The sequence below is a fragment of the Lathyrus oleraceus genome, chromosome 5 (genome assembly GCF_024323335.1).
Source record: "Lathyrus oleraceus cultivar Zhongwan6 chromosome 5, CAAS_Psat_ZW6_1.0, whole genome shotgun sequence".
NCBI classification, from domain to species: domain Eukaryota; kingdom Viridiplantae; phylum Streptophyta; class Magnoliopsida; order Fabales; family Fabaceae; genus Lathyrus; species Lathyrus oleraceus.
In genome coordinates, this window is record NC_066583.1 from 188,221,312 (window position 1) to 188,244,647 (window position 23,336).

General features: G+C 36.6%; 1 protein-coding gene across 1 annotated transcript; it reads right to left on the bottom strand.

Moving 5' to 3' along the window:
- Positions 1–13,231: 13,231 nt before the first annotated feature.
- LOC127082326 (hydroxyproline O-galactosyltransferase HPGT1) lies at positions 13,232–23,129 on the bottom strand. The gene is made up of 12 exons (XM_051022564.1): positions 22,799–23,129; positions 22,656–22,719; positions 22,232–22,281; positions 21,902–22,095; positions 21,248–21,311; positions 21,076–21,148; positions 20,507–20,630; positions 14,838–14,925; positions 14,699–14,749; positions 14,207–14,278; positions 14,017–14,129; positions 13,232–13,778 (listed from the first exon to the last, which is right to left on the bottom strand). Exons 1-12 carry the CDS (start codon positions 22,909–22,911, stop codon positions 13,756–13,758), a joined length of 1,029 nt encoding a protein of 342 aa, XP_050878521.1. The 5' UTR covers positions 22,912–23,129; the 3' UTR covers positions 13,232–13,755.
- Positions 23,130–23,336: the final 207 nt, after the last annotated feature.

Here is a 23,336-nt window from a genome sequence, read left to right on the forward strand (position 1 = left end):
TGGCTTTGTGTTGTAGGGTTTGATGCTTGAGTTTGAGCTCATGGCTTGCACTTATGTGCATTAACTTGTGTTGACTGTACAAATTGACTGTTTGACTTTTGCTGTTTACTATTGGTTTGTCTGAGCACTGATGATACTTGATTGATTTCAGGTACATTTAGTTGCTTACAGTTCCTTGAGAACTTGCTTGTTGTTGCTTGGTTTTTAAACCAATTGAGGTAGAATTTCTATTCTCCATGTAGTCTGGAAGACCTGGCCTGTTACTTGGCCAGGCACCTGTCTGAAGTCCTCCTTAAGAGGCGATGTTTGTGCTTGTTTACTTTTTGTGCCAAGCAGGTAAAGACCTTGATTAAGGCAATTGGTGGATCAAAGAGATATGCAATCTATCTCCCACTATTCTGTTGAGTCGTTCCTCTGCTCACACAACTGGTGTTGATGCATTGGGACACAAACCCAAGATCTTGTGCTGTTGCACAGTCGAGTCAGAGTCTTGAGCGTAGAAGGGTTCCTCCATTCTGGACCCACGCTCCTTTGTCTGAAGCTCTCCCTGGTCAGGGATAAGAGCTGTGAAGTCTAATCTTCACTCACCTTTCATCAGCTTCACCTTAGCCCCTCAATGGCAAGGTTAAGAGCTAACTCTACCCTTGTACAGATGACTTGCCTTGGCAGTTGAATCCTTTGTTTGAGCCCACTTCTGACTGGATATAGTGTGTGCTATGTGAGATGTTTGATTTATTTTGATTGATGCTTGCTTGCTTGTTTTTCCTGGTTAGGATTAGCTTGCTGTTGTGCAAGTAGATAGAAACCACAACGTAGGGCAATGATGCATGATAACACTAGGCTCGAGTACAGCTCCCTAGTAGGGTGTCTCCCCTTGGTTTCTGGCTAGAATTTCTTTCCCTTTCAGGGGAACTACGTCGCCCTGATCCTCATACCAGATGAGGTACGTAGGCAGGAGACCGTGCGAGGTCTCTCCGGGCACTTTTCTTTCTTTTTGTGTGTGTGCTTGACAGTTATAGGCTCGAGTTCCCGACTCCCTATTAACTTGTTGGTTGTTGTATGCTTGGAAGCTGATGTAAGTCCATCGAGTGACATTCGGGTTCCAGTGTGCGTGTGTTTGGTTCGGATGCCGATGTAAGTCCAGTGATTGACGTTCGGGCTCCACGTTTGCCTTCTTGTGTGTGTTTTGGTTCGGATGCTGATGTAAGTCCAGTGATTGGCATTCAGGCTTCATGTTTGCCTGTGTTTGTGTTTGCTTGTTTGGCGTGCGTAAGCCGAACTACGGCAGCTCTGATTCTCGTTCCAGACGAGATACGTAGGCATAGGATGCGATATCCTAGCGAGCCCTCTTCCCCCTTTTCCCACCTGTGTTTCTTGTGTGTGTGATGTTTGTTTAGCAACCTTTTCTTTCTTTTAGAGCGTGGATCCCGTCGAGTACGACGGACGTGAGGGGTGCTAATACCTTCCCCTTGCGTAACCGACTCCCGTACCCTTTCTCTTTGGTCGCGAGACCTTGCTTTTCCCAGGTTTACTCTGAGCGTTTCCTTTCCCTCTTTTGGGATAAATAACGCACGGTGGCGGCTCTGTGTTGTTTTTGTTTTAGCCCGCCGGTTGTTTTTCGCGGATGCGACAACAACAAGTTCAAAAATTATGGCGGACCAAAAGGTACTAAAAATGGTTGTTATGTGTGTGGCAAACCCGGACATTATGCTCGAGATTGCAGGCACAATAAGTCCAAAAATGAGGTCAATGTTGTTCATGCCGATGACGACATAATCGCTACGGTAAGCGAAATTATGGCAATCAAAGGCAAAGTGCAAGGATGGTTGTATGACACATGTGCAACTGTGCATGTATCTTATGATAAAACAACATTCAAAACCTATACCGAAGTCAATGATGGACAAGAAGTGAAAATGGGAAATGAAGTGCGATCTAAAGTCGTTGGAACAGGATCCGTCGAACTCAACTTCACTTCTGGAAATAAAGTCACTCTTGTTAATGTGCTTCATGTTCCTGATATGGATAGAAACCTTGTTAGTGGGGACTTATTGGGACAACCGGGTATTAAATCTGTATATGAATCGGGCAAATTAATATTGACCCGTAATGGTATATTTGTAGGAAAAGGATATTCCGCTGAAGGAATGATCAAACTTTGTACTACCGACAATATTATTAATGAAATTTCTAATTCTGCTTATATGCTTGAATCTATTTCCTTATGGCACTCTAGATTGGCACATATTGGTATTAGTACTATGAATAGACTAATTAAATCCGGTTTGATATCATGCAACATTCATGATTTCGGAAAATGTGAAATATGTGTTAAATCAAAAATGATAAAGAAACCTTTCAAAAGTGTTGAAAGAAAAACAAACCTGCTAGATCTTGTGCACTCTGATTTGTGTGAATTTAATGGTATGTTGACCCGTGGGGGAAACCGTTATTTTATAACGTTTATCAATAATTGCTCTAGGTTCACACATGTATATCTCTTAAAGCATAAAGATGATGCTTTTAATGCCTTTAAGACATATAAAGTAGAAGTAGAAAATCAATTAAGTACAACTATAAAAGTACTTAGGAGCGATAGAGGCGGAGAATATTTCTCAGTAGAATTTGATGCATATTGTGAAGAACATGGCATTATACACGAATGTTCTGCGCCCTGCACACCACAACAAAATGGCATGGCCGAAAGAAAAAATAGAACATATCAAGAGATGATAAATGCTATGTTAATGCATTCAGAATTACCATTTAATTTATGGGGTGAAGCACTATTGTCCGCATGTCACATAATGAACATGATTCCTTTAAAAACAACTGGTATTTCTCCATATGAGAAATGGAAAGGAAGACCACCAAGTATTGGTTATTTCAGAATGTGGGGGTGTGTAGCTTATTACAAGAACATGGATCCCAAAAGGACAAAATTGGGTCCTCGAGGAATCAGATGTGCCTTCATAGGATATTCATCAAATAGCAAAGCATACAGACTTCTAAATCTAGAGTCTAATGTAATTGTTGAATCCAGAGATGTGGAATTATTTGAAAATCTCATCACAAAGGATAAGGGACCTGAAAATACCACAATTGAAGAATCTCGTGACAAAGATTCGACACGAATTGTTGAAACACAATCAGAACCAAGGAGAAGCAAAAGGGCACGAAAAACTAAGGATCTAGGACCAGATGAAATCAATTCCTAACTCATTTCTCTTTATTTAGTTGAAGGAAATAGCAAGAATGATGTTCATAAAATTCCTATTATTCTTCAAGTAGAAGATGATCCTAAAACATATAAGGAAGTAGTGGCTTCTAGGGACGCTTCTTTTTGGAAAGATGTTATCCAAGATGAAATGGATTCAATCATGTCAAATCATACTTGGGAACTAGTTGATCTTCCGAAGGGATCAAGATCCATTGGATGCAAGTGGGTGTTTAGAAAAAAGTATCATAGTAACGGTACATTAAACACCTACAAGGCTAGACTAGTAGCAAAAGGATTTAGAAAAAAGGAAGGTGTCGATTATTTTGACACATATGCACCGGTAGCAAAAACTACGACAATTAGAATCCTGTTTGCACTAGCTTCCTTGAATAACCTTATTGTTCATCAAATGGATGTTAAAACAGCATTCCTAAACGGAGATCTCGATGAGGAGATCTACATGGAGCAACCAGAAGGCTTCATGCTTCCTGGAAATGAACAAAAGGTATGCAAACTTGTTAAGTCTCTATACGGTTTAAAACAGGCACCAAAATAATGGCATCAAAAATTTGACACCGCCATAATTTCAAAGGGGTTTGTTCCAAACTCTTGTGACAAATGCTTGTACACAAAGATGCGCGGAAGTGTTATGATATTTCTATGTCTATATGTTGATGACATGTTGATTATCAGTAATGAAATGAATGGAATATCATAAACAAAGAAATTTTTGACTTCCACATTCAAGACGAAAGATCTTGGACTAGTTGACACTATACTAGGGATCAAAGTAAAATGAAATAGTGGGGGTTATGAACTTAATCAAACACATTATATTGAGAAAATGTTGGAAAAGTTCAAACACCTAAACTTTAAGGAAGTAAACACTCCATTCGATCCTAGTGTCAAACTTCAAAAGAACAATGGGAGAACCGTGGCACAACTGGAATATGCAAGTGCAATTGGATGTCTAATGTACTTAATGCAATGCACCAGACATGACATAGCCTTTGCAGTTAGTAAGATGAGTAGATTTACTAGCAATCCAAATGATGAACATTGGAAGGCCATAACTAGGATTTTCGGATATTTGTTAAAGACCAAAAATCTTGGCCTTCATTATGGTAAGTTTCTTGCCGTACTAGAAGGATATACCGACGCAAGTTGGATATCAAGTGTTGGAGATTATAAATCTACAACTGGGTAGATATTCACATTAGCTGGAGGTGCGATTTCTTGGAAAAACAAGAAACAAACATGCATTACTCTCTCAACCATGGAATCAGAGTTTGTGGCTCTTGTGTTTGCTGGACAAGAAGCAGAATGGTTGAGGGACCTCTTATTGGAGGTTCCGTTAGCTAAAGACAATGTTTCAAAAGTATTGATACATTGTCATAGTCAAGCCACCCTGGCTAGAGCGTTCAGTGAAGTGTACAATGGAAAGTCTAGACACATAGGTCTTAGACACTCTCTCGTGAGAAAAATGATAAAGGATGGGATCATTTCACTAACATATATACAAACAGGCTATAATTTGGCTGATCCATTTACTAAACCACTGGCCAGAGATTTAGTAAAGACTACCTCGAAAGGTATGGGATTAAAACTCCTTGAATAAGGGTTCCGACAATGATAGCAACCCAATCTAAAGTTAACACATCTTAACCTAAGATTCAATGGGTAACAACAAGTCGTTGATTCGGAAGGTTATGCAACATTCCGCGATAATGTTGACGATTACAAACTGAGGGTTGAGTTTTCAAAGAAACTCTTAATGAAGTTTTATATCAAGGAGGATACGTATCTCAAGAAATAGATACGAATTGAACTTCACCTATATGAACTTCAAGATGGTGCCGTCTTAAGGTGAGAGTTGGAGTTTCTCTCATGAAAAATTCATGAAAACAGGAAAAGCACATGGCCATAAATAGTGCTAGGCGAGATATGTAGGCGAAGAACCTCTAAAAGTATGTGTATAGCAACGCTGGTCTGATCACATGGGATAATGGTTCAAAGCATAGCTACCTAACGTTCCGATTAGGCTTTGCGTTGTCTTTACTAAGGTTAAGTTCAAATCGAAAGATACCTAACTGTATTAACACTTTTTGGTTTCTATATTCTGGAATTGGATTTGTCATTATTAGAACAAGTGGGGGATTGTTGTAATTTATTAAATACAAGTGTGTTCCAAAATGACAAATGGTGGAAGTGAGTTAATGCTAATAAATGCATGAGATAACTCTTCATGAATTTTGAATTTTGAATTTTGAATTCGGAGATTGTAACTCTTCATGAGATGTTGCAAAGGCGAAACCATGCAACTGTTTGTGAAACAATATCAACATGACCTATAAAAGCATAAATCCGGATTCAGAATACAACACACAAAATCCGAAAATCCTAAATAATTCCAGACGCGCTTCGCTGCATTCGGGTTTTCGCCGGTCTTGCGCAAACTCGATAAGGCTGAATTATCCTGGGTATTCCTGCATCAGAACTCTAAGACAATTGAGAGTGCTTGAAATACTATAAGGAAAGTGTTGCGTTCACGATTCAAGCCTGGATCCCTTTAATCTTTCCGAAATTTCTAACAGGTAGCGGGAGTGAAAATGGCGGAGGTGTTTGGGTGAGAAATAAGATGATAGTGGAGGAGATTACGCAGGAGGCGAAGGGTTCTGTGAGTGTGGTGAGTCTAAAAAAAATCAGAAGCAAGAGGAAGACCGATTTTCTTTTATGCAATTTTTCTGAGTATTTTTCTTTCACCGAGAGAGAGACTATTAGATTCTCATTGCCCACCAAAACATTCCACATGTCACTACTTTATTGGATCTCATGATATGTTTTTCCACAAAGAGCCAATGAGAGTCTAACATGTGAGAAAATTGGAGGATATGTTTATTATTTTCAGATTTTATTAATTAAACAAATAAAATAAATCCTGATTTTTTTATTGGTCAATAAGGAAAAATATGGATAATGCATGTGGGCTCTTCATAAAATTTGAATCAATGATCCAAATTAAATCAAAGAAATACACCTAATTTAAAATGCTAAAGTTGTCCTTGTAGAAACTTTAATTAATTTAAATGAGATTAAATCAATTAAAACAACTAAAATTCACAACTTAAATAAATATGATAAAGATAAAATAAAAATATGGAAAAATCTATTTAATTATTTCGAACACTTTGACAAAAGAATAAAAATAAAATGACTGAAAATGAGTAAAAATTTGGTGTAAAAATGCTCAAAAAATTAAAGTAAACACATCACAATGATCAGCGTGAAATAAACTTCTCAGAAACATACATGTTTTTGTTTTATTTTGAAGTGGAAAATACTCGATTGAAGAGGCTTAGGCTGATTAAAACGCGACAGAAAAAGTAGCAGAAAAAAATCAAACGAGCACACTAAGGTTAACCTACGCGAAACATAGATTAATAAAACTGATGTTTGCAAGCTCGATATTGAAATTTTTCCGCCCGCTTATTTACACACGTTTAAAATTGATTCAATCGGTCTGTCTATAGATCCGAAAATTTATTTCACCTGGCATTTTAGGCGTTATGCATGATGAAATGCATGATGTGATATGCAGAGATGCAAAAGCTATGATGTATGTATTGATTCGTGACTCAGGGTCAAAATTGGGGTGTGACACTTGTGTCTTGCCATCTCCCCTTCCTCACAATCTTCAGGCTCAACAACCTCTGTCACACAATCGTACTCCCTAGGAAGTACGAAGACCATGTTGCACAACACGTCAAAATCATCTTCCTACCTAGATTCGAAATTGTTTGTTACTAATTCGTCCTCCTTTGACGATACCCCTTATTTCACCTTTTCCTTCGACTGACTTGTCTTAGGAGAAAACAATTTTCTCCCCACTGGTTTCTTCACCTGTTCATTTGTTTGACTTTGATGTTGTTTATTGTTGCATGATTATGCTGACTCCATCTCAACTTTCTTCTTTCTCTGGAACCTTCTCCATTGTGTCATTGGCATAGGGTTTTGGCTTTGCAATTACTAGGCCCATATGAACGCCTTTCTGACATCTGGAAGTTCTCTCGATAAGTCAACGAGGAACCTCAATCCATCTCAAAGTTTCTCCATTTAGGATTTCCAGACCTCTCCTTGCCAACAAGTTTTGTCCACCTTCACTATGGAGCCTTGGACGTAGTTACATAAGTGTTATGTCTAGCTTTGTGCTGAGCAAGGACCTGATCCTTCTTGTGGGGAACCCCTATCTTATCGAATGAAATTAGGGCCTATTCTTCCTCCAATTCTCCTTCTTCTTTTCCCGCTGACCGCTCTCGACCTTCTTTGCAACTTTCTTATCAAAGACAACACTGCATCAAGGACACATCATCACCTTAGAATCTTCAGCTTTGCACCTATGGAGGAATTTCACAAGCCCTTCACCAGCCTTTGGGTACACAACTTCAATCTGATTTTGACTATCCTCGAATTCTGCCATGTCGAAATCCTCAGTAATTTTGACCATATTGATCGCCACATGTTCCTCATAGTTGGTGTCTCCTACTTATAATAGGTCAGAGTCGATCTTCATTGGAGTTTTGCCTTTGACAAACTTCAGCCTACCTTCATTCAGTGTGTTATGAATAAGATCCCTGAAAAGAAAACATTGTGAGGTTTTATGCCCTAAAAATTATGATATTTACAGAAACCTCGTTTCTTCCTTTGTTCTAATGGTGGTACTTTTGCGCCTGATGACACTAGTACTTGACTAAGTATAACCAACAAGTCAAAGATTTCATTGCATTTGGTTACGTCGAAGGTATATGCCCTCTTAGGGAATTTATCATTTTTCTCAAGCTCAGAAGGGTTCTTCCCATTTGCAGGTGTAAATAACTTACACACGTATGGGGCCCCTGGTTTTAATTCATCCATATCAACCTCAATCTCTTTAACATGGTTGTATTCGACATCTAATGCCAAGTCATTGTCTTCCAAATCGATGTAGGCCACACGTTCCTTCTTACCCTTGTTCGCTCTGGCTTTCTCAGCCTTTAGTTTTTTGACATGTCGAACCCTATCTGCCATCTGGGCCATATCTCTAAGATAATGCGTATCAAGTTTATTCCTAATAGAGTAATCTAATCCCCTAACAGTCATCTCGACTACTCATGTTCGTGCACTTGGGTAAAACACCTCATTTTCAATAGACAAAATCAATTCAAGTAATCATCGATTGATTCAACGAACTTTCGCTTCATGCTCGATAATTCCTTAAGACTAATCTTGGATTGGCCCATGTAAAACTGCTCATGGAATAACCTTTCTAATCAATTTCAATCATTGATTGAATGGGCAAGAAAGTATCTTATCCTTAGATTCTCATTGTTAGCTATGTCTCCTGCCTCGATAAGATATCATGCAATATGTTCGACGGTAGACTCATTAGTGTCACCAACAAACTTTGTGAACTTAGGTACTTTCCATCCCCTTGGAAGTTCAGTTTGCAACACATATTCTGATAGAGGAGATATATAATTTGGCCTCTACAGGCCCTTGTTCACCCCATTTTGAGCCATTATCCTTTCAATAATGGTTGCCAGGTAATTCTCTCCTAAGAGATTCCCTTGTCGAACCTGATGAACAACCTGATCATCATCTTGGTTTCAATTAACTATCATGACAGGTGAATGCTATACTTCCCTAGGTATCTCTTCTTCGACCACTTAGGCACAACTTTTTGCTCCTGATTTATGGTATTTTCCTCCAAATCTGCCCCTTCGTTTTGAACCTGCCTAACGATTTGAGGTTGTATAATAGGTCGAACTTGCGTTAGGGGAACACCAAAAAATTAGCAATTCTATTCATTTGAGTTGCCAACTATTGGTAACTCTGATTTGTATTTTGAATTAATGGGTTGAATATCATACCCATCTGCTGGGTAAGAGTATTTACCATATCATGGTTACTCTCATCCATCTGCTGTCTCATTGCCATTACGGAATTCGTCATGAACGTTGGCATTGCCTGGGAACCAAATCACATTCTCATATGGGGTGGCATGGTTCGACCATGGTTACCTATGGCTGATCTAGACGCCATGATTGGCGAATACGTATTTGAAGCATTATCAACAAATATTGCAGTATTAGTATGTAGGTTTGCCATCATTGATGTTGGCATCCCATAACGTTGTTCACGTCCCAACATGGGCATTGTGAAACTTGTGGCGAAAGGCCTATCCTCTGTTTCTATAATTGGTCTAGGAGTCAATGGGTGACTCTGGGTTATTGGAGACAAAACCTTTCCTTCTGGTAGAGTTGATAGCGTAATCGTCGTCGATAATATGGCTATTGTGCTAGCACCCGAAGGGATTGGTTCAGTCGACATTGCAATGACCATGCCTGCCCCAGTGCTATTTAGAGGGTTGTTCTCTATTGTTATTTCTAGGAATAACCATCCTCCTGGTGTATCTCCTTATAGGATTCCTAACTTATCTCTTTGTTATTTTACCACTTCTTAGTCTCATGCACACTCAGAAATGATAAGTTAATGAAATGAAGAACTTATAAACGATATTTTTCTGAAATAAAATCAACAATTCACACAAAAAGAGTCCCACTTGACGTGTCAATTTGTTTAGTGGTAGATTTGTTAAACAAAACAAGTTTCTATTAATACTTAAGGGATCAAATTCGAAAATCTTCTGGAACATATTTGTGTGAAGTTAAACCTCTGAACATCATGTTATGATTGAAATCGAAACACAATGTGAAATTTTGACAAGACTTGGAATGTAAAAGGTTTTGAAATAAAGGTAAACTGAAATCTAAATGCAAACTGAAGATAAAATGACGGGAACCGAAATGTAACTAAATGCAGAGAAAGGCTTGAATGTAAAAGTGTTTGAAATTTATAAATATGGAACACATACATACATTTTCTTCACTCGTTTCTCAATTACGCGAATACTTTGAGTATGTAGAATGTGAGTACAATTGTGGACCCCTATAACGTAAACAGATGTCCCCTTATATACTAATATAAAATAACTACCTACAAACGATCGACTAAACAAATTACGACACATTTTACTTCCATGCAATCGTTATCTTCGACGAGCCTCTATGTGTCTTTAAGTAACCACATGTTCTAATCTGATTCCCGCTCTTTCAATCTGGCCAAATAACCAACTAGAACATTTGGAAATTTCACTAAGTCCACATATTATACCAACGCTCCTCGACCTTCAAATGCCTCGATCAAACTGGCCACATACATAACTTTCGACATGTTCAAATCAAATTAACTCATAACTTTGATTTAATACATCTAATTTTTAGCTTTCATCATGACACACTTATTCTTACTTGCCATTTATAGTTAGGTGGAAAAATCCAAGGTAATAGTTGGGTCCAAATTCGTTGAAAGTATTGGAACTAGAAGGAGATGTCTTATGTGTACTTAATGGTGTCGAGAAGGAAACTCAAGTTAGTGGAGAGTTTGGGATCCATCAAACAAGGGAAATACAAGCTGATTCTATTCTACATCAAGAGGTTCAACATATAAGAGATACTAGTCAAGGGCGCCAATGATGAGAGAAAAAAAGTACCTATTAAGGCTAGAACTTCAACTGAGGTCCACATTCGTCAAAAATAATGGAATCAGGGCCCCTAAAATCTTTAATAATTTGGGTGAGTTTTGGAGACAATGGAAAGACGAGTCTCTAAGAAGAAAGGAGAATGTAATACATTCATCTTTAGGGTAAGAGAGTTCCAATTTTTCTAATATTTTTTGTTGAAAAAAGGATGTGAGTGTATAATTTATTCACCTTTAAATAGCATTTGATTTCATGTGAGTTAGTTGAAAACCGTGACATCCTACTTATTTCTCGTTAAGAGGTGAAATTAAGAAAGATGGTGTAATATGAACATCTCTTAAAAGGTAAAAGTGTAATATATTTTATATAAAAAAAATGAAATGTATATTTTAACACAAGAGGGGAGGATAATGTAATATTAGTATCTTTTAATATATATATATATATATATATATATATATATATATATTATAACACAAAAAGGAAGGATAATGTGTGTAATATGAATATCTAAGAGAGGAATGTAATTTATAAAAAAATAAACAATAAAAACTAAATAACGCCGTATTTAAAACTTACATATTGTTAAAATATAATTTGTCTTAAAATGTGTTTTTCTAAAAATACGGCAAGTCAATATGAATTCTATACTTGAGCCAAATTTCCAACATCAAATCGTATATACAAAATAAATCTCTTTGATTCTAAAAATCTTGCGGTAAATGGATTAAATTTAGTATAAAGAATATTTTTTTTTCCATTTTTTCTAGACTTTTTGCTCCATATACCCCAATGTTGAAAACAAATATCATATGCAATATTTCGAAACAAATTTCCCAATATATGCCCCATCCTGTAACAATCATTGACTAAAGGTGTCATGTGACAGTTGACCCTAATTTCTATTTTGTTTTTAATTCACTGCAAAAAAAAAACATTTAGATGATAGAAGTTTTAAGCCATTTTACAGAATCATTTACCTCCGCAACATACTGCAGCGGTTTAAAATTCTTTGTATCGTAGCTGTTTAAAGTCTCTGCAGAATAACTCCCTTAAAATGGCTTACACTAAATTAAAAACCGAAAAAAAGCATGGCCTATTGATTGGTCGAGAATTAACTGACATAGGGCACCCTCAACTTATAATTGTCATAGGGTTGATTTTTGTTTTCAAACTAGAACGTATTGGATATTTGTTTTCAACATTGGAGCATATTGAGAAAAAATACTTTTTCTACACTCAAACCCATAATTAAAATAAAAACATAATCTACATAATTAAGCTTCTAAGTAATATTTGAGCTTCTGATAACACTGTCATTTAGCATAAAATCCATATATTTTTCAAAGATCATTTCCACGTCTTAACCAACCAATATATCACTTTCCCATCATTCAAAGCATAGAGATAGATTGGTGAGAGTGACAACTTATCTTGCAAAACATGTCACAAAAATAGAAGTCCCATAGCCTCAAATTCTATGAAGTCGTTCAAAGATCTAAGATCATTTCAATACATTTTTTTCACGCAATATCTAAGATCTATGAAGTCACACTTTTTTCTATAGGACGATTTGATCCTAACATCCATGAAATCCTAAAAACCGTAATTTGGAAAGTGCAATCTCTAACCAGTTTTAAAAAATTGTAGTCCATCAGTTTCAATACAATTTCTGCCACATTATCTACAAGATAGTTTACTAAAGTATTTGTTAAGCATCTCATACCCTTATTTGATATTATCACCCGTCATTACCAAAGCAATTTCCTACCAGGTTGGAGTACTTCTAACGATGTTATTATTTTATAAGAAATCAACTATGTCAAAAAAAAGAAAGAGATGTTGCCTTGAAACTCGATTTGGAGAAAATTCACCTTTTCATTATTTGCATAAAAAAGTTCTATATCTTCATATGTGACGTTGTTTGAAGTGACTCTTGAAAACCTACGTGCAACTCCACCAACAGACCACTCATATCTCACCTTAAATTTGTAGAACTAGTCCTTCTATTTGCAAATGCAAGAAGTATCCCATCTTTGTGCCTACTCTTTCTATGTTCCATCACTGTAATTAAAGAACTTCAACTTTATGTATTTGTTGCTATTTGGATGATTAATTCTGCCTACATTGTGTCAGTGATCGTTGAGATTTTTTTTTTTTTTGGAAATGCTTAGGAAGCTATTTCCCTTTAGCATCTTAATGTCAGACTCCTTCTGCACCTATTTCAGTAACCCTTAACACAAACACACAACTGAGACACACATTCTATAGATCAGCCTCAACTTTCATTGCACCGCTGTTAATCAAGAAGTTGCCTCAACTTTCTTCCAAGACAAATTACAGAATAACAACCGCCTCAGAATTTGAAGAACATGTAAATGTGGAATTTGGGGTTTTCAGATGGGGAAAACCGTGTAAATTTGAAGAAAAAAACAAACAAAAGAACTTCAAAATAGTATTACAAAAAAAAACTTTGAACTAGGGGACCACATGAAGCACTTGTTCACCCTAGTCTTCGTCCAAAACATAATCATGACTCATATTTACTATACTATGTACAAAAAATACGAAGTCTCTCCACATGCCACCATGTCCCCACAGAAATACTTTAAAATACAATTTGGAAATTCTTCTGCCGATATCTTCCTCTCCTATACAATGAACGAATGAAAGAACCATAAAATGATATCAAACAACTTATAAGTAGAGAGGTAAATCTTTTGGTGTATACTATGCCAGATGCCTTAAGTAATGACTGCTAGTAAACCTTGAACCGATCAACAATTCGCCAACTGTGCTTACACGTTAATGTAAGGATGCACTTCAAATCTAGAGGCAACTTTCCAGGAAAGTCTCAGTTTTCAATAGAGTTCACAGATCTGTGGAAAAGCGTCTAACAACTGATGGCTCTTGAGTATTACAACTGGTAGTCATCTCACAATTATGCACTGGAATAAACTCAAACACCTGCACAAATTGCTCCTGAAAAACAAAATCATGTTGTATCGGCTTGAGGTTGCAAATGAACTTTGATGTGCATGCCAAACATTTATGCTAAGTAAATTCTGCATATTGTTTCTTAGATACTCGAAGTTAGGGTATCTTTTTGGTGCTTGCAACACTATGTCATGAACTTGAATTTTAGACTAACGAATGTATACATACAATACACACACACGCACACATGGAGACAGCGAGAAAATGAAATAGTAAGAGATACCTGTTGACCAAGAAGAGCAACAAAAGTTTGTCTCGTCAATATGCTTCACATCAAGTCCAATAAACCAGGATCCAGCACTCACGTCATCATGTGCATAGGTACGAAGAATGGATCTGAAAACTCAACAGAGTGAAGACTGATGCATAAACAATTGCAAACAAAATTTGGTGCAGTAAAGAGTGGATCTGACCTGTTTATTGATATGAATTTAGCCAAAGCTTGTGATATAACATACATCTCTCCCGATGCATGACGAAAGTATCTGTTGCTCAAGAGATTTAATTATCATTTCAAGAGGAGATACATGGATTGAAATAAAAAAAAAGTTGTGGTACTAATGGAATATTCAACATGGGTGCAATCTTTGCTTGATTATTATCCTCAGTAGCCCATGATATAATTAAATAATCTGTGGCGAAAATGGAATTTGGTATAATCACGTATATTTCACGTCACATATTAGGCTTGTCCAGTAAAGATTGTTTTGAGAAGCAAAAATTGAAATACCTAATGCAATTTTTATTTATGGGACCAATCAACAAACAAAAGCACTTCAGAATACCATGTAAAAAGCCTCAGTTTCGCACAAGATCCACATGCAGCTATTTGAAACTGACCAATGTTGTGTCATACACGACTAATGCAATAGTAAAATTATATGAAACATTATTTGTTGACTTACGATTTTTTGTCACCAAACTTCCACCACTCTGGTTCATACCATTTATGGTTCCTGTCAACACTCGCAGACAAACAGTATAAGAGCCACAAAATGTGGTCTAGATAAGTGTATGACATTTTAAACATGATAAGGGGCTCACTGTTCAGAGAAAACTTCGCCTGATTTCATGCATCCCATGTAAATCCGAGGTTTGTCCAAATGAGTTGCAAGTGTAGCTCCCAAGGCATCTGCAAAGGAAGAAACGTGTAAGTGGCAAAACATAAATAAAATGTTATATCTTTTTTGTAAATTTATTAAATAGGCAAAAAGGCATGCAATAAAATGTTATCATATATGCAAAAGAAGAATGTTAACTTTTATTTTTCAGAAGAAGAGGATATATTTATAAGGATCAGTCCAGGGTTATGAGGCATTAAATCAAGTCACACTAGAAACATTTCTGCATTTCATCCTCCTTGCTTCTATCCTGTGGTTGACATCACTGTTAATTTCCACATCAATTTATATAGTCTCAAGATGCTTAGATAGTGAAAATTGTGAAAAACTAAAATACAAATTGTTGTAAATATTAGATTGTAAATAGTAATTATTTCTATCGGTAATGAGGTCCATTAGTCAAAGCCCATTAGGTTTTCTATTCTCTCTTATTTAAAGCAAGTAGATGTAACATGTAAGAATCACTTTTTAATATATCAGTAAAATATTTTACAACATGGTATCAGAGCTCCCGATTTTTGGGGATTCGCTTCCGCCTAAACCCTAGCCGCCTTGTAGCGGAGTTTTTTTACTGCAGTTTGCAGTTTGTTGTTGTTTTTTGGGTGTTTGGGTCATTGTTGTTTTGTGTTATAGCACATCGTGCTTCTTGTTTTTGTTCACTCATCTTTGAAACCCTAACCCATCCTGTTTCTTGGTTTGTTTTCTCTCGATTGTCCTTTCAATGGCTGAGATTATTAACGATCTAGCAGTTACTGGTAAGAGTTTGTGTTCCCGATCTCTTACTGTTTGTGGTAATATTCCTAAGAATGCGTGGATTCTTGACTCTGGTGCTACTAATCATATGACATTTGATTCCACATTATTATGCTCTTATACCACACCTTCGAGTATTCCTTATATCACTGTTGCTGATGGCTCTCATGCTTGTGTTGTTGGCACTGGAAATATTGACTTGCAACCTCCATTCCAGTTGCAATTTGTGCTTCATGTTCCCACACTTTCCCACAATTTAATTTCCATCCATAAACTTACCCGTGATCTGAATTGTAAAGTAATTTTTTCTATGTCCCATTGTGTTTTTCAGGACCTTACCACGGGGCAGACGATTGGAATTGCTAAGGAAAAGGAAGGGTTATACTACTTCTCTGATGACCATCCAAAGGTGTTGTCCTCCTGTTTCCAGTCTCAGTCTTCCTCTTCAGCCTCACAAATTTGGCTTCAGCACAAGCGTCTTGGTCATCCTCCATTTTATATAATTAAGTCTATGTTTCCGTCGTTGTTCTTACACCATTCTGTTGAGTCTTTTAAGTGTGATGTTTGTCAGTTGGCAAAACACAATCGTGTATCTTTTCCTTCCAGTTTTAATAAAAGTGATGAACCTTTTGATTTGATTCATTCTGATGTTTGGGGACCTGCCCCTACCTCTAATATTTTTGGTGCAAAATGGTTTGTCTCATTTATTGATGATTGTACTCGGGTAACTTGGATTTTCTTGATGAATACTAAATCCGAAGTACCACAAATATTTATCCAATTTTATAATATGGTACAAACGCAATTTGGGAAAGGCATAAAAAGAATTCGTTCTGACAATGGTAAAGAATATGTCAATCATACCTTTTCCAACTTCACTAGTAAACATGGCATTCTCCATGAATTCACATGTGTTGACACCCCACAACAAAACGGTGTCGCAGAAAGAAAAAATCATCATTTACTTGAAGTTGCTAGATCTCTCCTTTTTCAAATGTATGGTCCTACCTCTTATTGGGGTGAGGCAATTCTTACTGCTGCCTATCTGATTAACCGGGTCCCATCTCGAGTGTTAGGAAATAAAAGTCCTGCCCAATTTATGCTTTCACGTTTTCCATCTGTTCCTATCTTACACACTCTTGAGTCTCGCATTTTTGGTTGTGTTGCTTTTGTTCATGTTCACAAACAATATCGCAACAAATTGGATCCCCGTGCTGTCAGATGTATCTTTCTGGGTTATGCACCCAACAAAAGAGGGTACAAATGTTATCATCCTCCGAGTCGAAAATTCTTTGTCTCCAAAGATGTCACCTTTCATGAAAATGTGTCATATTTCACTCGTTCTCAGTCTCAGGGGGAGAACATAAGTGACTTAGAGTCAGAGTCAGAGTCTGAGTCCGAGTTTCTGATCCTTGGTCCTAGCCTCCCTAGAACACCTATCAGTGTTCCCTCTCTTGAACCCGAGTTGTCACCTAGTTTGAGTTTGAGTCCTAGTTCAACACCTGAATCTGAGCCAGTAAGTGTTCCTAGTCCTTCAAGGCCTTCTGTTTTACAGGAATCAGCACCTCCAGCACCAACTCTAGTGTATCAGAGAAGAAGTAAACTTGACCTTCTCCAGAAACAAATTCAATCGCCTGAACCGGAGGTAAGTACTGAAAATGATTCCTCTAGTAATGATTGTGCCATTTCTGATACTTGTGACACTAATCCAGTTGATTTACCCATTGCTTTGAGGAAGGATAAAAGATCTTGTCCCTCCTTATATCGACACCCTATCTCTCAATATGTCTCCACTAAACATCTTTCCACACAATATCAAAGTTTTATTGCAGCTGTTGATTCTGTGAAAATCCCATCATCTGTTGAAGAAGCATTGCAAAATAGAAATTGGGTCCAAGCTATGGATGAGGAAATGAGAGCACTTGAAAAAAATGGTACTTGGGAGATTATTGAAAGGAAAAGAGACAAAAGTCCAGTTGGATGCAGATGGATCTATACTGTAAAGTACAAATCTTATGGTACACTTGATCGGTACAAAGCAAGACTAGTGGCAAAAGGTTATACTCAGACGTATGGTATTGATTATGAGGAGACATTTGCCCCAGTGGCAAAGATGAATACTGTTCGAATTTTACTATCTCTTGCTGCTTCATGTGGATGGGAATTGCAACAGTTTGATGTTAAAAATGCGTTCTTGCATGGAGACTTAGAGGAAGAAGTGTATATGGAGATTCCACCAGGTGTTGGCATAACAAATGGAGCTAACAAGGTGTGTAAATTGAAGAAAGCCTTATATGGACTAAAGCAGTCCCCTCGGGCATGGTTTGGAAGATTCACAAAGGCAATGATGTGTTTGGGCTATAAGCAAAGTCAAGGAGACCACACTTTATTTTTTAAACATTCGCAAGGAGGAAAACTGACTGTTCTTCTTGTTTATGTTGATGATATTATTGTTACAGGAGATGATTTGATTGAGAGACATTTCCTCAAAGAGAAATTATCAGCAGAGTTTGAGATGAAAGACCTTGGACAACTCAAGTATTTCTTGGGAATTGAGGTAGCCTACTCAAAGCAAGGCATCTTTATTTCTCAAAGGAAGTATGTGCTTGATCTTTTGCAGGAAACTGGCAAACTTGGATGCAAACCTGCAAGTGTTCCCATTGAACAAAATCACAGGATAAGCTTTGAGGAGGAAAGTGACAAAGTTGACAAGGGTCAATATCAGAGATTAGTGGAAAAATTGATTTACTTGGCACACACTAGACCAGATTTGGCATATACAGTCAGTGTGGTGAGCCAACTCATGCATGATCCGAGGGTGAGACATTTGCAGGTTATAGACCGCGTTCTACAATATCTTAAAGCAACTCCAGGGAGAGGACTTTTGTTTAAAAGAGGTGGAAATCTAACTATGGAGACTTACACTGATGCGGATTACGCCGGATCAGTGAGTGACAGAAGATCTACGTCAGGCTATTGTACTTTTCTGTGTGGTAACCTTGTAGCTTGGAAGAGTAAGAAGCAAAGTGTAGTTGCTCGATCAAGCGCCGAGGCAGAATTTAGAGCTATGGCACTAAGAATTTGTGAGCTATTGTGGATGAAACAAATTCTAGAAGACTTGAAGATACAATGTGAAGGTCCTATGAAATTGTTTTGTGACAATAAATCGGCTATTAGTATTGCTCATAATCCTGTTCAGCATGACAGGACTAAACACATTGAGATTGACCGACATTTTATCAAAGAGAAGTTGGATAGTGGACTGATAACTACATCTTACGTTCCTTCCGGGCATCAGCTGGCAGATGTGTTAACAAAAGGCTTACCAACAGAAAGATTCAGGCAACTTACTTGCAAGCTGGGAATGATAGATATCCATTCACCAGCTTGAAGGGGAGTGTTGTAAATATTAGATTGTAAATAATAATTATTTCTATTAGTAATGAGGCTCATTAGTCAAAGCCCATTAGATTTTCTATTCTCTCTTATTTAAAGCATGTAGATGTAACATGTAAGAATCACTTTTTAATATATCAGTAAAATATTTTACAACACAAATTTCCATTAAATGAATTTAAATTTTATTTAACAAAAAAATATTTCATGTCTTCTATTGTGCTTATTAATTTTAGAAATCTTCAATCACAGATTTTTCCAACAAAGCATCAATGCGTCCTCTCAAACCAACCAATTTCATGTTGCTTTCTAACCCCACTAAGGAAAGTATCCAATGAGCATGTGCCCGAGCAAAGCAACTATTTGTTTAATGTTATTAAGGGGATTATCCACTAAGGAAAGTATCCAATGAGTTTCTTTTGGATGTTTTTTTTGCACATGCATCCAAAGTTAAAGTGGATCCTCCAATGAAAACCTTGGATGCATCTTGAGAGGTATTTTTTTTCTTCCTATATGGCTACAATTTCTATCAAAAAGATGCAACCATGTAGGATGAAAGAAGTTTTAATTGTAGCTACTAAAAGTCAGTGTTGTTGATGGCAGAGAGGCAAAATCCCGCCATACCAGCCGCTTTGCGGCGCCGTTATTGCGGAAAAACCCGCAATAGCAGCTGATATTTACCATTGCAGCGAGTTCAAAAACCGCCATGTAAATCTGCCATAGCGGCCATGGCGGGGCAATTTGATAACACTGCTAAAAGTAAAACTAAGAGTCAAGAAGTTTGAGTACTTAAAGTTCATCACAGATTTCTGCCGTGTCTATTAAAACAAATTTTGAATGTACTTACAAAACACATCCAAGAATTAGCACCGAGATGTATGTTTTTTTTGCAGATGATATAGTCTTGCTTATAGAGTCGAAGAAGGATTTAAATGAGACGTTGGAAACCTAGAGGCAAACCTTAGAAACGCATGATAGGAAGATTGAGGGAAGGCTATGGGGGTGATTATGAAAATTCGCATGGTATCCGTGTCCATAAAAGTTTAAAACCTTATTCCTTGTCCTCTTCTCTCAGTGGGTTTTTTAAGAAGCTAGGAGATGTAGCTTTCAAAAAAGTTGATCTTTTAGAAACTTCTACATTTTTCTAGAAGCCCGTCCAAACACTCTAAAGTTGATAAAAAGTGCTTTTATTTGGGGCAACAGTCATAGGATTAAAAGAAAACTGTAAAATTATTGATAATTTAATAAAAGGTTATTAAAAATCATTGCAAGCTTAAGCTCAGGTGATCATATTACCATCGGTACACACATGGTTTTCTTCAATGCGTAGAATGGATTTCCGACAAGTGCAATTAAAAGATAGGATAAACACACAACAATAACAGTGACATTAGGTAAACTGCATTATAAAAAATCACCTCATCCAGGTAAAGAAAAACTAACCAATATTTACATAAACATCATCATTGACTTTGGCATAAAACTCCGCATCCCATTCATCTGCGGCGTGAGCAAAAAACAATTTAGCCTTCTCTGCGTTCCCCTGGGATCCTTCCACGTGATCCTCCTGACAACAGAAGTGTTGAAGGTTATGAGCTAACTAGCATATGTTGTTGACCTTATTGTCTATTCATAACAAGCAACAAATGACAAAACATATGTCATAGGCATCAACAAGTTCAGATTTGCCTGCTTATTTAAATTACTGACTGAAAAAATCTAGAGTACAAAGCCTTCAAATTGATGTCAACTCAAAATTGGTGTAAGCACAAATTTGTATCAACAATTGTGCAACATATATATGTTTCAACAGAATGTATCTGATTTTAACCATTGGAAACAGAAGAATAAAATAATGCAATACTCATTGCAATAACAACTTATTAAAATATATCAGTGACTGAAACACCAGAAGCTCCATTTCCAAAATCACTTGGATTTTTACAGGAAAGTTAATGCCAAAATTTACCAAGAAAAATATGCTGTAAAAGCCATGAATTAGATATGCATACTAGAATTAGGAAGTCATTCGTCAACCCATTCTCACGATCAATGTCTTTATCTTGACTGTCCCCGCGATTTGCACTGAAATATTTTATGGAATTCATAAGTGTTTACAACCGATCCCCTAAAAAAATAACTACGGCTACCATCCCCAACAAGTTAAAATCTAAGAATTTCAACCTTCTACCAATAACAAATCGCAGAATGATGCCCTTTCCATCTTCAATTTTCTTCAAAGATGCACCTACAAAGATAGTGCTTTTAAATTAAATCAACTTCCAAAGCACAATGTTAGTGCAAAGACTGAAGCCCATTTTATAAAAATCTGGAAACAAACTATCCAAGATACACTAGAGGACTAAATATTTCATCAACATTAGAAATAACTATCTATGCACTTAATCAATGAAATAAATATTTATACAATAGTACTATAAAACAGAGTTACATTAAGAGTTTTCTCATTATTCAATAATAATAGCAGATGTTAAATGAATTAAAATATATAAATAACAGGATAGCGACTCTCCTTTCTATGTCTAATGTTGAGAGGATAATTTTTATCGCAACAGGAAACTGAAAAGGGAAAGTTCCTCGTACGTTTTTATGTGCACATTAACTCGCCATCAACTTATGCAGTGAAGAAACAAACATGATTTTATGTTATTCAACTCGATCAAATCATGTTAAAGCAATACATTAGAGTTCACACTTTACAAAAATTATTTACATTGACTGTATATTTAAAGCTCAAAAGAGGTATATTATGGCAGAGTTATTTACAATGTTATAAACTAGTGGAATTGAGCAAGAAAAAGAAAAGAATAACATTACCATTTCCCATCCAAGCCTTGCGAATGGCATCTCTATTCTTCTGGCGGCCAAACTTTGTCAATATACCTATGACTACCAAAGGCCTTCTCTTAGAGTAAGTCCCATTGCTCTCAATCAATCCCTTTGAAACAAAACCCTCTTTTTTGGCAGCATCAAGTTCCACCTTAAGTGCATCAAGCTTCTTATGTTGTTCCCTAAATGACACATAATCAAACAGTATAGTCACACAAGAAGTTAAGAAGCTTACAAACACCAAAGTAGATCATTAAGAAAATCAAACAAGAATCACTTTCTTTTTGTTAATTTCGGTAACATGTAAATTTAACTCACCTGCAGGCTATGATCTTCAATGTATCATCCACTGATATAGCAGATTGTCCCTAGAATGAAAACCTCTTGGTTAATTTAGCCAGAACAAAAGTTAGAAAGGCATGTCCAAGTCCTACTGAGTCAAACCCTACGCGTGTGTCCCTAACAGAGTGATCTCGATAAATCACAATACTAAATGATTCTCTGAAGTAGTTCTACACAGTTTAAGTGCTCAATAAAAATACGCACACAATCAAATAGTTATGAAATTCAAAAGCAGTTACCTAAATCAACAAAAATCCGGATCCCTAACTTCATTCAGCAGCAATAATTCACGCGGAAATGATAAATATCAACGAGATGCGATAAAACAGTAATTGAAATTGCAGTGGAGAAATTGATAGAACCGATTAGAGTGAATGAGCAATGAGTGAAAGTTACTGACCTGACCAGTGATCCTATCGAGCTCTTTGATGAGATAAACACGATTCTGTGCGTCCTGCCACAACCTAATAGAGGAAAATTGAGATTAAAATACAAGAACAGTAGAAATAACGGAAGGAATTGAAAAAGAGAAAGAAGAAGAACCTTCCGGCGACGTAGATAGAAGCGAAAGTGGCGAACATGGAGATGAATAGTGAAGGAATTCGGGATCGATTCGCCATAGTGGAAAATCGGTGTTTCGATCCCTTGCTCTGCATTTCGGAATTTGAATTCTAATCCAATTCGGAATTTGAATTTCGAATCCAATACTATATATGAATGGTTGAACAAGAGAAACTCTTTTTCTTCTATTTTTTTGTGTGTGAATAAAAGCAATGGGAGACTCTTGCTTTTTCTGTGCTGGTGCTGGAAATGCTGGTAAACAGTCACCAACCTCTTTTTTTTTTTTGGTAGAATCCAACCTCTATCTTTTCACTTCTCTTTATTTTGATTCGGAGAAAAAAAATATAGGAATAGTTTCCTGTATTATATTCAAAACTAAAATTAATTTAAAATGTGGGTTTGTTTTGCTAAAAAAATTGAGGACAAGATACAATATTTTTTATTTTATTGTGTTTGATGTATAAATTAAGTATGAGACTGAATAACACATATGGTAGGGGTCGAGACAAAAACATGAATT